General features: G+C 42.6%; 1 protein-coding gene across 2 annotated transcripts in view; it reads left to right on the forward strand.

Moving 5' to 3' along the window:
* The window catches only part of carm1 (coactivator-associated arginine methyltransferase 1), a 67,777-nt gene extending 53,678 nt beyond the window's left edge, over positions 1 to 14,099 (forward strand). Inside the window, exons 9-16 of one of the 2 annotated variants that reach the window (XM_060901327.1) lie at positions 6,309 to 6,394; positions 6,495 to 6,584; positions 6,719 to 6,856; positions 6,957 to 7,046; positions 7,182 to 7,294; positions 7,688 to 7,786; positions 12,317 to 12,385; positions 12,611 to 14,099. In XM_060901327.1, coding sequence (XP_060757310.1) covers positions 6,309 to 6,394; positions 6,495 to 6,584; positions 6,719 to 6,856; positions 6,957 to 7,046; positions 7,182 to 7,294; positions 7,688 to 7,786; positions 12,317 to 12,385; positions 12,611 to 12,747 — 822 coding nt within the window. In that variant the 3' untranslated portion in view covers positions 12,748 to 14,099. The remainder of the gene's footprint in view (positions 1 to 6,308; positions 6,395 to 6,494; positions 6,585 to 6,718; positions 6,857 to 6,956; positions 7,047 to 7,181; positions 7,295 to 7,687; positions 7,787 to 12,316; positions 12,386 to 12,610) is intronic. The other variant, XM_060901328.1, reaches the window with a different exon arrangement.
* The last annotated feature ends 2,859 nt before the right edge of the window (positions 14,100 to 16,958 follow it).

Genomic DNA, 16,958 nt, shown 5'->3' on the forward strand with positions numbered 1-16,958 from the left:
TCATTGATGGAAACTTGAGTGCAAAACTGTTCATGACAACTGCAGTCCTAAAGTTAGCAAGTCAACTGTAGTCCTCAGCCATAAAAGCATTACTGTAAGGGTCCAGAGCGTCCTCCAAGTGTGACTTTCAACTGTCCTCATGGGGCCGTCCTCGACAGGGGCGATGCGATAAAACTCCGACCAGACACAGGGCACCAGGATGGAACAGCTACAGTGGTGCTTGAAAGTTTGTGAACCCTTTAGAATTTTCTATATTTCTGCATAAATATGACCTAAAACATCAGATTTTCACACAAGTCCTAAAAGTAGATAAAGAGAACCCAGTTAAACAAATGAGACAAAAATATTATACTTGGTCATTTATTTATTGAGGAAAATGATCCAATATTACATATCTGTGAGTGGCAAAAGTATGTGAACCTTTGCTTTCAGTATCTGGTGTGACCCCCTTGTGCAGCAATAACTGCAATTAAACATTTCCGGTAACTGTTGATCAGTCCTGCACACCGGCTTGGAGGAATTTTAGCCCATTCCTCCGTACAGAACAGCTTCAACTCTGGGATGCTGGTGGGTTTCCTCACATGAACTGCTCACTTGAGGTCCTTCCACAACATTGATTGAATTAAGGTCAGGACTTTGACTTGGCCATTCCAAAACATTAACTTTATTCTTCTTTAACCATTCTTTGGTAGAACGACTTGTGTGCTTAGGATCGCTGTCTTGCTGCATGACCCACCTTCTCTTGAGATTCAGTTCATGGACAGATGTCCTGACATTTTCCTTTAGAATTCGCTGGTATAATTCAGAATTCATTGTTCCATCGATGATGAGAAGCCATCCTGGCCCAGATGCAGCAAAACAGGCCCAAACCATGATACTACCACCACCATGTTTCACAGATGGGATAAGGTTCTTATGCTGGAATGCAGTGTTTTCCTTTCTCCAAACATAACGCTTCTCATTTCAACCAAAAAGTTCTATTTTGGTCTCATGCCACAAAACATTTTTCCAGTAGCCTTCTGGCTTGTCCATGTGATCTTTAGCAAACTGCAGACGAGCAGCAATGTTCTTTTTGGAGAGCAGTGGCTTTCTCCTTGCAACCCTGCCACGCACACTATTGTTGTTCAGTGTTCTCCTGATGGTGGACTCATGAACATTAACATTAGCCAATGTGAGAGAGGCCTTCAGTTGCTTAGAAGTTACCCTGGGGTCCTTTGTGACCTCGCTGACTATTACACGCCTTGCTCTTGGAGTGATCTTTGTTGGTTGACCACTCCTGGGGAGGGTAACAACGGTCTTGAATTTCCTCCATTTGTACACAATCTGTCTGACTGTGGATTGGTGGAGTCCAAACTCTTTAGAGATGGTTTTGTAACCTTTTCCAGCCTGATGAGCATCAACAGCATTTTTTCTGAGGTCCTCAGAAATCTCCTTTGTTCATGCCATGATACACTTCCACAAACGTGTTGTGAAGATCAGACTTTGATAGATCCCTGTGCTTTAAATAAAACAGGGTGCCCACTCACACCTGATTGTCATCCCATTGATTCAAAACACCTGATTCTAATTTCACCTTCAAATTAACTGCTAATCCTAGAGGTTCACATACTTTTGCCACTCACATGTATCTAATATTGGATCATTTTCCTCAGTAAATAAATGACCAAGTATAATATTTTTGTCTCATTTATTTAACTGGGTTCTCTTTATCTACTTTTAGGACTTGTTTGAAAATCTGATGATGTTTTAGGTCATATTTATGCAGAAAGGTAGAAAATTCTAAAGGGTTCACAAACTTTCAAGCACCACTGTAGAATACATACATACAGCTAGAAGTAAGTTTTCTGATTACACAGTGACTCTGGATGGCCTTTCTGTTTCTTCACGTGCAGCAGTAAAAGACCTCGGAGTGATTATTGACCCCAGTCTTTTATTCGAAACTCACATTGATAACATTACCCGGATAGCTTTCTTTCATCTCAGAAATATTGCTAAGATATGAAATTTAATGTCACTACATGACGCGGAAAAACTAGTCCATGCTTTCATTACCTCCAGGTTGGATTATTGTAATGCCTTACTGTCTGGATGTTCCAATAAGTGCATAAACAAGCTCCAGTTAGTTCAAAATGCAGCAGCAAGAGTCCTTACTAGAACTAGAAAATATGACCACATCACCCCTGTCTTATCCACACTGCATTGGCTCCCAATCAAATTTCGTATCGATTATAAAATACCACTATTGACCTTTAAAGCACTGAATGGTCTCGCACCACAGTACCTGAGCGAACTTCTGCTCCTCTATGACCCACCACGCCTACTTGGATCAAAAGGTGCAGGCTATCTGCTGGTACCTCGTATAGTGAAGGCTACATCAGGGGGCAGAGCTTGTACTTAAGTAAAGTATTTTGAGTTGTCTCAATCTGTGATCCCACTTTAAATTTTTTTTATTAACGCAATTTATCAGCCTACTGTCAGTGTAATTGTTTTATTATATATATATATATATATATATATATATATATATATATATATATATATATAAAACCCCGATTCCAAAAAAGTTGGGACAAAGTACAAATTGTAAATAAAAACGGAATGTAATGATGTGGAAATTTCAAAATTCCATATTTTATTCAGAATAGAACATAGATGACACATCAAATGTTTAAACTGAGAAAATGTATCATTTAAAGAGAAAAATTAGGTGATTTTAAATTTCATGACAACACATCTCAAAAAAGTTGGGACAAGGCCATGTTTACCACTGTGAGACATCCCCTTTTTTCTTTACAACAGTCTGTAAACGTCTGGGGACTGAGGAGACAAGTTGCTCAAGTTTAAGGATAGGAATGTTAACCCGTTCTTGTCTAATGTAGGATTCTAGTCGCTCAACTGTCTTGGGTCTTTTTTGTCGTATCTTCCGTTTTATGATGCGCCAAATGTTTTCTATGGGTGAAAAATCTGGACTGCAGGCTGGCCAGTTCAGTACCCGGACCCTTCTTCTACGCAGCCATGATGCTGTAATTGATGCAGTATGTGGTTTGGTATTGTCATGTTGGAAAATGCAAGGTCTTCCCTGAAAGAGACGTCGTCTGGATGGGAGCATATGTTGCTCTAGAACCTGGATATACCTTTCAGCATTGATGGTGTTTTTCCAGATGTGTAAGCTGCCCATGTCACATGCACTAATGCAACCCCATACCATCAGAGATGCAGGCTTCTGAACTGAGCGCTGATAACAACTTGGGTCGTCCTTCTCCTCTTTAGTCCGAATGACACGGCGTCCCTGATTTCCATAAAGAACTTCAAATTTTGATTCGTCTGACCACAGAACAGTTTTCCACTTTGCCACAGTCCATTTTAAATGAGCTTTGGCCCAGAGAAGACGTCTGCGCTTCTGGATCATGTTTAGATACGGCTTCTTCTTTGAACTATAGAGTTTTAGCTGGCAACGGCGGATGGCACGGTGAATTGTGTTCACAGATAATGTTCTCTGGAAATATTCCTGAGCCCATTTTGTGATTTCCAATACAGAAGCATGCCTGTATGTGATGCAGTGCCGTCTAAGGGCCCGAAGATCACGGGCACCCAGTATGGTTTTCCGGCCTTGACCCTTACGCACAGAGAGTCTTCCAGATTCTCTGAATCTTTTGATGATATTATGCACTGTAGATGATATGTTTAAACTCTTGGCAATTTTACACTGTCGAACTCCTTTCTGATATTGCTCCACTATTTGTCGGTGCAGAATTAGGGGGATTGGTGATCCTCTTCCCATCTTTACTTCTGAGAGCTGCTGCCACTCCAAGATGCTCTTTTTATACCCAGTCATGTTAATGACCTATTGCCAATTGACCTAATGAGTTGCAATTTGGTCCTCCAGCCAGCGCTCGAAACTAACGGTGTCCCGACGTCCCGGGGACCATAAAAAATGTCATCGGGACACAAAATTATCATATCTGGGACAATCCCGGGACAATGGAAAAAAAATAGATCTAGAGACGACAATTCCCCCGGGGGAAATCGTGAGAGTGATGCAGTGCGCGTAGCAGTCACAGTTGCCGGAGCTGAGCTGGACTGTATTTTTGTCTCTCTCTGCTCAGCGCGCAGGTGGGGGAGGGGCACACAAAAAGGGCAGCTTTCCGTCAGAGCGCTCCCTCCAAACAACGGGGGTTTACACGAAAACGGAAGGAGATATTCACAAAATTATTTCACATTGAGTGCCACAAGGGTCTCCTGAACACACGGATGTACTTTTTTTGTCTGTAGTGTAAAAATTGAGGTCACTAGAGCGAGTTAAAAACGAGTGGCTTTTCTGATTTAACAGTCAAAGCGCAGCCACGTTTATAATGGCAGTCTATGGGGCTGCGCGCCTGCCCTCTCCTCACTTTCAGGCTTCTCATTCAAAAACTGCAAGTCCTATCGCTCAGGGAGACACATTGTGTGAATCAGGACAAGTGTGGCTACTACTTTTGAGAAAATTGTGTGTGTAGAGTGAAAATTGGGGCTGAAAACAGTTTAAATGAGAAAGTTTGAGCTATTTTTCCAAGCTCTCTACACTCTAACTTAACGAGCTCCACTGGTGTGTAACGCAATAGACATCCATTATAAAGCCGGAATTTCTCCAGGAACCCACATGGTGTTTGAGCTGGGACTGATCCAAAAGTATAGAACCTAGCAAAAAGTTGAATGCCAGATCCACAGAGGAGAAGTTTCTCTACGTTTTAAAGTTTGAATCATGTCTCTAGGTGAAAGCATGCCAGAGCAGCGGATGTTTGAAAATGTGTGTAGTTTTTCAAATAATTCCATAGAAATGAATGGGAAATGTATCTAGGTCAAAGAAAATGAAATTAAGCACTGTAAATAATGTAAATGATTTCTATGACTAAAGGTTACAATAAAAAAAAAAAAACTTGCATTACATTGCTTTGTTTGCACTTGTATGACACTTTTATCCAAAGTGACTTTACGGTTTTTTACAGTGTTACAGTCCCTGTAGCAATGTTGGGGTAGGTGCCTTGCTCAAGGGCATTTCATCTATTGATGGTATGGCTGATGGCTTTCAAAACATCTCTGAATGGGGCAACAGGTATATTACATAAAAATGGATAACGGTAATGGTGAAAATGATAAGTTGGCCTTATATATGCCAACAGATATTCAAGGTATAAGTAGATGAAATGAACATAAAAGGGGTCTTATTTTCAACTAAAGTGTACTGCAGATGTAGTGAGTTAAAACATTTTCTGAATGAGCTAGTTGGCCCCTTTAAATAAACGGGTATCTATTCATACAGTGAGATCGCCAAAGTTTAATAAACTGAAAATGCAATAACTGTAATTTTGAAGTAGATGATGTATAGGACGTGTGTCACTTGTGTTTTGTGACTTATTGTAAAAATGATAAAGGGTTCAAAATCGCATAGTTACAAATATAATAGTAACTTCATATGATAATATTAACCACTGGTTATTTCAGAGAGGAAAAAAATGGGGACACTATTGCTTCCATTCGGGACAATACAACACAGAATTCGGGACCACTGGGGGACACAAAGAAAAAGTTAATTTCGAGCCCTGCCTCCAGCTGTTCCTTTTTTGTACCTTTAACTTTTCCAGCCTCTTATTGCGCCTGTCCCAACTTTTTTGAGATGTGTTGCTGTCATGAAATTTCAAATGAGCCAATATTTGGCATGAAATTTCAAAATGTCTCACTTTCGACATTTGATATGTTGTCTATGTTCTATTGTGAATACAATATCAGTTTTTGAGATGTGTAAATTATTGCATTCTGTTTTTATTTACAATTTGGACTTTGTCCCAACTTTTTTGGAATCGGGGTTTTTTGTGTGTGTGTGTGTGTGTGTGTGTATATATATATATATATATATATATATATATATATATATATATATATATATATATATAATTTTTTTTTTTAATGAATGACTTCATCATGCAAAGGACCATTTGTGTCTAGAGACGCTATACTTGAAATCCAAGTAAAATTCTGCCAGCCAGGATTACTAAATTGGAGCCAAACAGAACAATTTTGAACTGAAATTGTGAAACGGAATTTCTCACTGTCCGAAACGGAAAATCATTGGCTCTACTGTCTCCCTGGCAACAGATTTGCTCTTATCTGGTTGGTTGTTGCCCTAATTGGTTGCCCAAAAAGTTGCCTCGTGTATCATCACCTTAACCGTCACCATCTTGCACTCATTGGTCCATATATTCTGTATAATGCTTAGTGTGTGTGTTTGTTTGTTTTAGTTTTATCTCTTGTGTTTTTTCTTTTTCTTTCAGGACACGTTTGACATCCGAATCTTGATGGCCAAATCTGTGAAATACACAGTTAACTTTTTAGAAACTAAAGAGGAGGATCTTTATAAGTATGATATTTTTTTTCCCCCCCATGTTGATTTGTACAGGTTTATCATAAACTCGAGGAATAAACAGGAATTATGATGTATTTTGTTCTTCCCCGTCCAGGATAGAGATCCCCTTTAAGTTCCACATGATGCACTCAGGGTTGGTGCACGGACTAGCTTTCTGGTTCGACGTTGCATTCATGGGATCTGTGTAAGTTTTGTGCGCCATCGTGTTTCTCTGAGGCTTATTTGCGCAAACAGCGTGTAGGAATAAGTGATTATTTTTTCCCCCCAACTTGGAGACGATTTAAACAGTGCCATTTTCTGCGTTCTTTCACCGCGCAGGATGACTGTGTGGCTCTCTACGGCACCCACCGAGCCCTTGACTCATTGGTATCAGGTGCGCTGTCTGCTGCAGTCGCCACTCTTCGCCAAAGCGGGAGACACCATGTCGGGCACAGCGCTGCTCATTGCCAATAAGAGGTTCTAAGACTTGGTTTTTTTTTAAGGTTTACTCTTTGTTCCCAATTTCTCAGGAAGTAGTTTTGTTTTAGTTTTAATTAATAACATTTCCTTGGTCTAGGCAAAGCTATGATATCAGTATCGTTGCTCAAGTTGACCAGACTGGCTCCAAGTCCAGCAACCTCCTCGATCTGAAGAACCCCTTTTTCAGGTGAAGTAGTGCACTTTAACTGGACGTTTCTTGCCGAGTGAGGAATATTCATGACCTTGTGTTTGTTTATAAGCTGGTTTTAAACAGACCTCTTGAAGCAAGAAACACCGTCTCATCTCTGTGTGTTTTGTATAGATACACAGGCACCACCCCGAACCCTCCTCCTGGCTCACACTACACCTCCCCCTCTGAGAACATGTGGAACACTGGGGGGGCTTATAGCATGAGTCAAGGAATGGCTGTTTCAGGTAATACGCACACATTTTAGCAGTGAATACGCTTTAAAAACCGTTTATTCCGTAGGCAGTGTGTATACCACAGATCATGACCAGGGGTGATAGCGTTCCGGCGCCGCGCCGGATTTCCGGCGTACCGCGGCGCCGGAAAAAAAAAAATCTAGTTCGCCCATTATCCTGTGTCATTCTGAGATGCGCAGATAGACAGTAAAGGGAATTCGGAATTCCCTTTACTGTCTATCTGCGCATCTCAGAATGACACAGGATAATGGGCGAACTAGATTTTTTTTTTTTTTCCGGCGCCGCGGTACGCCGGAAATCCGGCGCAGCGCCGGAACACTATCACCCCTGCATGACTTTGCAAACTGTTTTTGCTTTTTGATTTGTTCTCTGTCTTTTTCTCAGGAATGCCAACAGCTTATGACCTCAGCACTGTCATTGGTGGCAGTGGCTCGACAGTTTCCCACAACAACCTCATCCCTCTTGGTACAGACACGCATGCACGTACGGATATGCGCACACACACGCACCATAAAATCATACACAGGCACTCAGACATTAATTATGGATTACTGAGGTGCCAGCATCTATGTCTTAGCCATAGTGCTTAGGCTTTTTTGACCCCTTGCTATGGGGTATGGGATCACAAATTTGTCTGGCAGAAAAACGCCATAATCGATGAGGAAAGATGTAGTGACTCGTGAATTTGCAAGTATCTTGTCACATCAGTTTATCCCCTCACAAGGGGGGAAAAAGTCTCGACAAAGTACAACTATCACCGTGGCGTCCGTCAGTGTCCACAATTCGGTTAAATCGTCTCTCCTCCGTCAGTTCTCTACGGATTTCCGTTCCGATTGTTTGGGGAGGAAAAACAACTCATCACTAAACTTGGTCGTTGTTTTGTCAGTTTTTTTTGCTTATGAGTTAAGCCAGTATCTCACTGGGCTGCGACAGCCTGCGACTAGTTGGAGACACAACAACTGCGATAAAATATGCGAATTAGCAACAATTTTCACTTGTGGCCCTTTTCCACTACCCTTTTTCAGCTCACTTCAGCCCGACACGGCTCGCGTTTCGACTACCTCAGAGCAGCACGACTCAGCTCGCTTCAGCCCTACTCAGCACCCAAAACTCACACGGTTTTGGAGTGGGGCTGAAGCGAGCCAAACCGAGCTGAGTGGGGCTAGGGGCGTGAGGAGACACTCCCCTGTGCACTGATTGGTGAGGAGTGTCCTCACACGCCCCGCGAGCACGCTGGGATCTGTAAACACCGTAAACCCAGAAGAAGAAGAATTACGAATTACGAGAATTTCTGAAGCCTTATGCGCCTCGCCTCATCTATACGCTCTTGCCAGTATCTGTTGGCGTTGTCGGTGACAACAAGCCACAGCACCAAGACCAGCAACACTAACGACTCCATGTTTATTGTTTCCTATCCGGGTCGTGAGACTACCGCTTAAAATATCACTGATGTCACTGTTTGCGCCGCCTAACGACATCACGCGACGTCCACCCACTTTCGCTAACTCCACCCAATGTGTCCACCCACTTCCAGCCAGCACGGTTCAGCGCAGTTGTAGTTGAAATGCAACTCCAACAGCCCCGCTCAGCTCGACTCAGCACGGCACGGCTCAGCCCGACTCAGCCGCGTTGGTAGTGGAAAAGCAGCACTGGAATCACACCGAATTGTTTTTCGCATATTTTACTGCAATTGTTGTGTCTCCAACTTGTCGCAGCCCGGCTTTCCGTCGGCAGGCAGGGAAGTAGAGGAAGCCTCACGGAAACCGACTTGAGAAGGGTTCGCGACGGCTTTGCGACTATTTTGAGAGAAATTGTCGCGTGAATTTTTTGAGCATGTTCAAAATTTCAGCGACGAAGGAGCAACTCATGCGAGGAAATTGAGAATCCCCGCAAATGTTTCAAGACACTTTTGAAACTCTCTTGCAAATGACGTTCGCAAGCTGTCGCAGCCCAGTGAGATACTAGTTTTCGTAATTAGGCCAGATTAATGAATTTTCCAGGCCTCTCACTAGAATTGTATCTCCTCTCTTATTTCTCAGCCAGTTTCAGTCCTGATCGATGTTTTGGGTAGATCTTCCCTCAGGGAACAAAACTTGGTCATTTGTTTGGTGATTTTCCTGTTGTAAACAGCTCGTTTCCGAGTTTTGTTTCTTTTCAGTTAAATCGTATCTCCTCCCTCAGTTCTCAATGGATCTCAGTTCTGTTCGTTTCGTTTGAAAGAACTCGTCATTCCGTACAACACTTGGTCACTGCATTGTCAAATTTTTGCTAACGAGGTCACTTCATGAACTTTGGGACTTCTCGTTAGAATTGTATCGCCTCTCACGGTTCTCAGCCAGTTTCAGTTCTGATCGATGTTTTGGGTAGATCTTCCCTTGGGGAACAAAACTCCGGTCATTTGTTTTGTCGATTTATTTAAATCGTATCTCCTCCCTCAGTTCTGATTTGTTTTATTTGAAAGAACTAGACCGTCTGCACCAAACTTGGTCAGTTTTTTTTTTTGCTCACATTATTAGTAATCAGGTCAACTTAACAAATTTCCTTCTGACTAGAATTGTATCTCCTCCCCCATTTATCATGCGGATTCAGCTCTGATCGATGTTTTGGATCGATCGTCCCTTGAGGAACACAAATTCCATCCTTTGTTGATTTTCCTGTTGTAAACAGCTTGTCGCGGAGGTTGGTCATCTCTCACATTGTCCCATTTCAGTTCTGTTTGATGTCTTGGTCGTCATGGTTGCTTTAATGGCAGGCCAGATGAGCTACTACGTCCTTGACGTTCTGTTTTTTTCCCGGTAAAATTAGCCACCCCACCCCACTCGCTAGGTTTTTCTGTGTGAGGACTTTGAGGATGAGGACAACAAAACGTTTATAAGCGCGCTTCTTATACGATATGTAGTGATTTATGAGGAGTTTACACACGTATGGAAATTAGGGATGTTAACTGATGACTGTTTGACCGATGGTTGACCGAATCAACGTCAACCGGTTAATTTTTTTTTGGTTGTCAGTTAAAAAAAAAAATCAATCGTTTTGAAGCTGCCGATTTTGGAGCGGAGAGCCTGGAATTCTGTGGTGTAAGGACGACAGCTGACAAATCAGAAACACCCATTCAGTCATGTCCCGCCCTCCCGCCCCAGTTGAAGACAGCTGCCACTCGGCGAAAGAAAAGTGTAGAGACAGGCTTTTTAGCTTACAAATTACTATTCTGTTTTTTTTTTTTTTTTAAATTATTATTAGAAGGCACATGGAGTTTAGTCCTGCCTTGGCCAGTGCATTCTGAAAGTATGTTTCGGTCTGTAGCCAACAATGCATGTTATTGCAGATCATATCTCTCCACACAAACTAAAGGCGCAGATGCCGACTTTTGGAGGGAAGGGGAGAGAATGAAATGACCGCGGTGTCTGGAGGGGGAGTGACAAACGCAGCTTTTATGTCTGTGAGCCAAGTCGGTGACTGCTTCAGAGCAACTTCAATACCGTGCAGTAACGGCGTGTTGATATTGGTAACGGCGTTATAACGATTGTAGCTAATTACCGTATTTTCTGGACTATAGAGCGCACCTGTATATAAGCCGCATCCGCTCTATTTAAAAAAAAAAAAATTTAAAAAAGATATACAAGCCGCACCGGGCTATAAGCCGCAGATATCTATGTTGAAAAATTAGATATTTACTGCATGTACAGAACGATTTTGTACTGTAAATGTACATGTATGTACCTGAACAGATTCTTTCCGAACAGTGCCTTTTAACACGGCAGCAACTTTGCTGATTAAAACGGAACAGAACCAAGAGAAAATAACCGGTATTTATTTACCTTCATTTCTCCTGTGTTTGAAACCACAAGTCACTTTAATCATCTTCGCTGGATTTGAAAATAATTACCAGTTAGTAATTTGTCGTGCGTGTTCTATCTGCTAAAGATCTGCTAATTCTTCTTTGCATTGATTTTTCGTCTATCTTATTTTTGATTCTACTTCCGGTTAGAGCGCCCCTAGCGGTGGAAGAAAAATCCACAGAATAGCCGCACCTTTGTATAAGCCGCATGGTTCAAAACCTAGGAAAAAAGTAGCGGCTTATAGTCCAGAAAATACGGTAATTAGATTACCCGGTGTTATAACAGCCTTTATTTTAACGCCGTTATTCCCATCACTGAATGTTATGTACTTCTGCTAGCACTTGACTTTATTTTCAACGCCATCATGGCCAACTGAAACTGTCTCTAAGCTGGAGCCATTTGTCCTCTGCTCCAATACAAACCCCTCGACATCAGTGCCGCATTTGACTAAATGTTTCACGCTGTAGAAAAGGTAATGTGAGTGGAGGGCAGCGACTGGGACTGAATGTGCGGATGCTCGCGGTTAGATTTAGAGTAGATTCTAATAATTCCAATTCTAGAATTTTAAACAGGGATGCAAATGGCGCGCCTTTTGGCGGATGCCGCCTTTTTCACGGCTGAATCGTGCAGATCCGATTTTTTTTAGGGGGGGCGTTGGAGTGTCTGATTATAATTTCATCAGAGTAAATTCTGTATTAAAATGACTAAATAAGCAAATGCCGTTACAGTCCATGAAACATAGGAAGTATGAGAAGAAAACGGTAAATCAGAAAGCTGCGCACATTCCCGTGCAAACGTGCGCAGCTTTCTGATTTACTGTTTTCTTCTCATACTTCCTGTGTTTCATGGACTGTAACGGCATTTGCTTATTTAGTCATTTTAATATAGAATTTACTCTGATGAAATTATTCAGACACTCCAACGCCCCCCCCTAAAAAAAAAAAATTGGATCTGCACGATTCAGCCGTGAAAAAGGCGGCATCCGCCAAAAGGCGCGCCGTTTGCATCCCTGTTTAAACTCATAGGTTAACCGGCTAATGAGGCTTGGTGGTCGGTCAAGATTTTTTTTTAGTTTTCGCCATCCCTAATGGAAATATGGCCACTGCATGCACTACTTTTCAAAATGTTTTCAGAAAATTAAGGGAGGTTTTAAGTGTTTTGTCTCTTTCCACAGTGAACACGGGGATTGTGAACCACACTCACTCCAGAATGGGCTCAATCATGAGCACAGGAATTGTCCAGGGTATGCTTGTTCTTTTTCTGAACTTTAACCAGATCTGCTACGTACAGTATTGCATATTTCTGTTCTATTTTAAAGACGCTGACTAGTACTGTTTAGCTGTAGCGTTTTCCATTTATCATAAAGTTCTGCAGTTGTACAGGGCGAGTCGTTATGGTAAGAGTGAGATTATTGTTGCATCATCATTATTATTTTATTCTTCCCCCCCTCTTCTCGCTCTCTCTGCAGGAGCTACAACCCAGCAGGGTCCGACGAGCAGCAGCACCCACTATCCTGTCACTAACCAGTTCACCATGGGTGGTCCTGCCATCTCAATGGCCTCACCCCTGGCCATCCCCACCAACACGATGCATTATGGAAGCTAAGGCCCCTCCCTGCTTCCCGGCCCCTTTGCATGTCCAGCCTCCCAAACTGATCACAGCCTAAACCAGATTACCAAATCCAGTGCTGCAGCATCTGACTGTCACCTCATCCCTTTCTCTCTCTCTCTCTCTCTCTCTCTCATCTTGATGTATATTCGTATATAAATATATATAAAACCTCTTTCTCTGTCTTTCCGTCCCCGCCATCCGACAACACCAGCCTTCGCTCGGTCTTGAACAGTTGGATGCCATTACTACTCTCTTCCTTCACAGTAGTGCAGTTCCAGGATTAGCCACAAGGAGGCAGTGAACTGTCTTGAGCTTTGGGATTTGTTGGAATGTTCTTTACAGAACAGTTTTTTTTTTTTTTAAATTTTTTTTTTTAAGTAAATACTTATCAGCTGTACATTCATACAAGAGACACTCAATGAAATCAGTGATGGACCGTTTGTAATGAACCTGAGATTTACGGCAGGGCCGTCTTGCTGTTCCTGGGTCATTTTTTTTTTTCTTTTCCCCTTTGCATCATGTCAGATTGTCCAATAATATCAGCTGTTGGCATAAATATAGTCTCAGCCACCTTGACCTTTCCAATGCAGCTGGATTTCCTCTCTGGCTTCCAGGAACATTCAGTAACCATCATTGCCTGTAGAAAAAGTAGTGTAGGTAGATACATTCTGAAAGCTCATTCCCTTCCAGAGCAGCTTGATTTTTTTTTTTTTTAATAATAAACATAGTGCTGCCCCAGATATGCTCTTTCTCCTCAAGATCTGCACTGTAAGGTTAGCAAAAACTAGCCCTGTACTGAGGATTCTCCTGATCCAGAGACGTGCGTGCGCCAGCCTTCCAGACACGATTCTGGAACAGATTCTGAGGCATTCGTTAAGGAAGGAGGATGGATGAACTGGACATCGGGCTCTGCGCACACCCATCACCCACTGCAGCAGGACAATTGTTTGTTTGGCTCCACAGGATCTGCGTTTACATCCCCCCCAAACCCTTTTGTTTGACCTGTGTGTGTCATGATGGTTCTTCTCAACCCCCCCCCCCCCCCCCCCCAAATGTAATCAAAGGTCACCTGTCAAACCTCTGATTTTTCCCGTCCCCACATCTACCTCCCCATGTTGGGCATTGCCTACAGAAACACTTTTGAGAAGGTATGCATTGTTTCCAGTGACTTTTTTTTTTTCTTTTGGTTTAGAAACTTTCATTGAACAGAAGTCATGTTAGTTTGTAGAATTAGCCCCCCCTCTTTTTTTTTTTTTTAATTTCTTCCCCATTTCACAAGAAAAGCAACAGACAAAAAAAAAAAATCAATCATTCAGATTAAATGTTGGTGGAGAGTTCCCTATGAAGTCTGGCTTCTTGTGTAAAAGAGGCTAAACACTGTGCACTTGGTTATTTATTTATTTTTCGCGTGTGTAACCAGCAAGCACTTTCACCCCCACTGGGAATCGAATAGGTTTAATTTGCATTACGCTTAACAGGAAAGTCGGGGTGGAACGGGCATACTTGCAACCACGTGATCAAAACATGCTACGTCATGATTAGTGGATATACAAAGCAACTACGATGGCAGCCGTTGAAAGCGTGTCTGTAAACAACGCTGAATTTTCTCAGTATGGAGCACTTGCATGTGACGTCACAGCCGATCCAGATTGTGACAGACGCCATCTTGTCGGTCAAACGCCATAATTCCGCCTTCTACTTCTACTTTTGGTTCTACTTCTGCTTTTACTTCTACCTTTTCTTCTGGAAAACCCTACTATATACAATTCTACTACAACGGCTGTGGCTACAAGCTCTCCCTACCTGTGCACGTTTGTTTTTTGTGTGTATTTTTGCGTGTTGTTCGTCTGTACCGGACTTCAATATCCACTACAACCGTATGGACTTACTGGACATTGGTTTCCAGCAGAAAATGACGGTTTGTAGCGATTTCCATCACATGCACAACATTCTGGACAAGATAGCAAGACCAGCGGGGTCTCCGTGGATCGTTATTGGAAGGAAAGCGAAGGAGGCGGCGCTGGGAATGGAAGCAAAAGCGAGGCTGCAGGCAGAGCCGGCCTGTTGACTAAGCTCAGAAAACAGCTACTCAAACCTCCACTGCTAAGCCTCTATCTCTCCAACGCCAGATCCATGTAAACAAGACGGATGACTTGGAATTACAGCTGGAATTACCTTATTCTATTCTATAATCGGCTGGTCAGTGCTATACTCAAGTGACTTACCCGTCCAATGAGGATTCTTGTTTACAAGATGCCACATCTGAGTCGCTGACAAATCCTGAATTTCTATAGAGATAACTGTCCAGAGATTTATAAGCACGCAGTGCTTCACCACTGAACAGCGAGGGAAAGTTAATGAGGTAATTATACACGTCCGGGTATTCCGCTGGCAGTTCAAAATCCGGTCGTGAAAACTCCATCCGGTAAGCCATAAGGGTCACAAATCTGTAGATCGTTTATTTTAGACATGTATCTAGTTATCTGTTCACTAGAAAAATGAGCCGTGTAGTCCGTCGGTTGAAATTGATCCATTCTATACACGAGTGCAACAGTATTCAGCGGTGTTTTTGACCGACAAGATGGCGGTTGTGTACTTTCCGGTCACGTGATTGCAAGATCTCTATTACCACGATTTGAACAGTCAAGCGACGAAAGATGTCTGGTTTTGACCTGTTATTTTTCTGGAAAGACCATAGAGTATGAATACAGGTTGCTTCATCCAAAGCCTCACTCATACACACCAATCAATTGTTTTATATTTCAGGTATTTGTTCAAAAGAAAGGAGAAAGAGCGTACTAGGGGGGTAACCACGTTGGCCAGTGCCACGTGCTGACCCTGGGGCGAGTTTGCTGGCTTGGATGGATCATATTAAATCTTCAGGGGCCAAGTAGCGCTGTGGCGGGGGCTTTGTTCACGAATCCCGGGCCAAGACCATGCTCTTTCTAAGGGGGAGGCGCCTGTAAAAATTTAGCTTCGCTGGCTGAGTTATTAGTTTTTAAAGCTGGCTGGATCATATTAAATATTTAGGCGCCGAGCAGCGCTCTCGCAGTGACTTCGTTCGCGAATCCCGGGCCGAGACCATGCTCTTTCGAAAGTGGGAGGCGCTGGTAAAATTTGGCTTCGCTGTGAGCTCCAATGGCAGAATTATTAATTTTTTAAAGCCAGCTGGATCATGTTAAATCTTTAGGTGCCAAGCAGCACTGTCGTTCATGAATACCTGAAACATAAAATAAAAGCGATAGTGCATATGAAAAAGGCTTTGGATCAAGTGTCCCGGTCTCCTCTCTGTACTAAGCCTCAGGAGTTTCCTTGCCCTCTTTCCAAAATCACACCACGGTCATGAGTACTGTTATGACCACAAAGGTACGGCTTGGCTAAAAGAACGCTTAAAGCCTTGGAAAAACAGTCGTGCCCGCATGACTTTTGTATGGAATGTCGCTTGACCCCGCATTTGTATATCCACCAACATGGCCGACAGCCGGGTTTCTATTTTGCTTTGATGTTGCTTGCACGTCAAGGATTGGTTAGTGGTGTGCATCAGTGCACAGTTTGGTCATCCTGTTAAACACAATTCAGAATCTCTTAACATTTTCCTTCATGGATTCAGGCTGGCAGGAGTAAGCTTCTCATCATCTGGTTCTTTTGTACAGCCCCAACATCCTACAACGAATCATGCGGTAAAGAAGCAGGTCTTTATTATTATTCCCTCATCTTTGAAGACACTCAGTCCCAGCTTTGTGTAAGTGTCAACTAGAATCTCCCACAGACAGACAAAACCCCAAAATACTAGTGTTCCAAATCTGATACTGTCAACTTTGCTTGTTTTCTACATTATTGCAGCCTCCTTCATGTTCTCAAAGGCTCACAACCCTAAAAAAAGATCTCGTTTCCCGCAGAGACAAAGTTTTACTGAGAGCGTCTTCTAAATAGGGAAAGAAAAAAAAAAAAACCTGCATTAAATCTGACCCTAACACCCATATACTCTCCACTCCTTAAAGGAACAGTCCACCATACTTCCATAATGAAATATGCTCTTATCTGAATTGAGACGAGCTGCTCAGTACCTCTTTGCATGACCTCCCAGTCACTCCTGTTAGCAATGTAGCTAGGCTCAGTATGGCCAATGGTATTTTTTGGGGCTGTAGTTAGATGTGACCAAACTCTTCCACGTTTTTCCTGTTTACATAGGTTTATATGACCAG

Source organism: Neoarius graeffei, chromosome 20 (genome assembly GCF_027579695.1).
Source record: "Neoarius graeffei isolate fNeoGra1 chromosome 20, fNeoGra1.pri, whole genome shotgun sequence".
NCBI classification, from domain to species: Eukaryota; Metazoa; Chordata; class Actinopteri; order Siluriformes; family Ariidae; genus Neoarius; species Neoarius graeffei.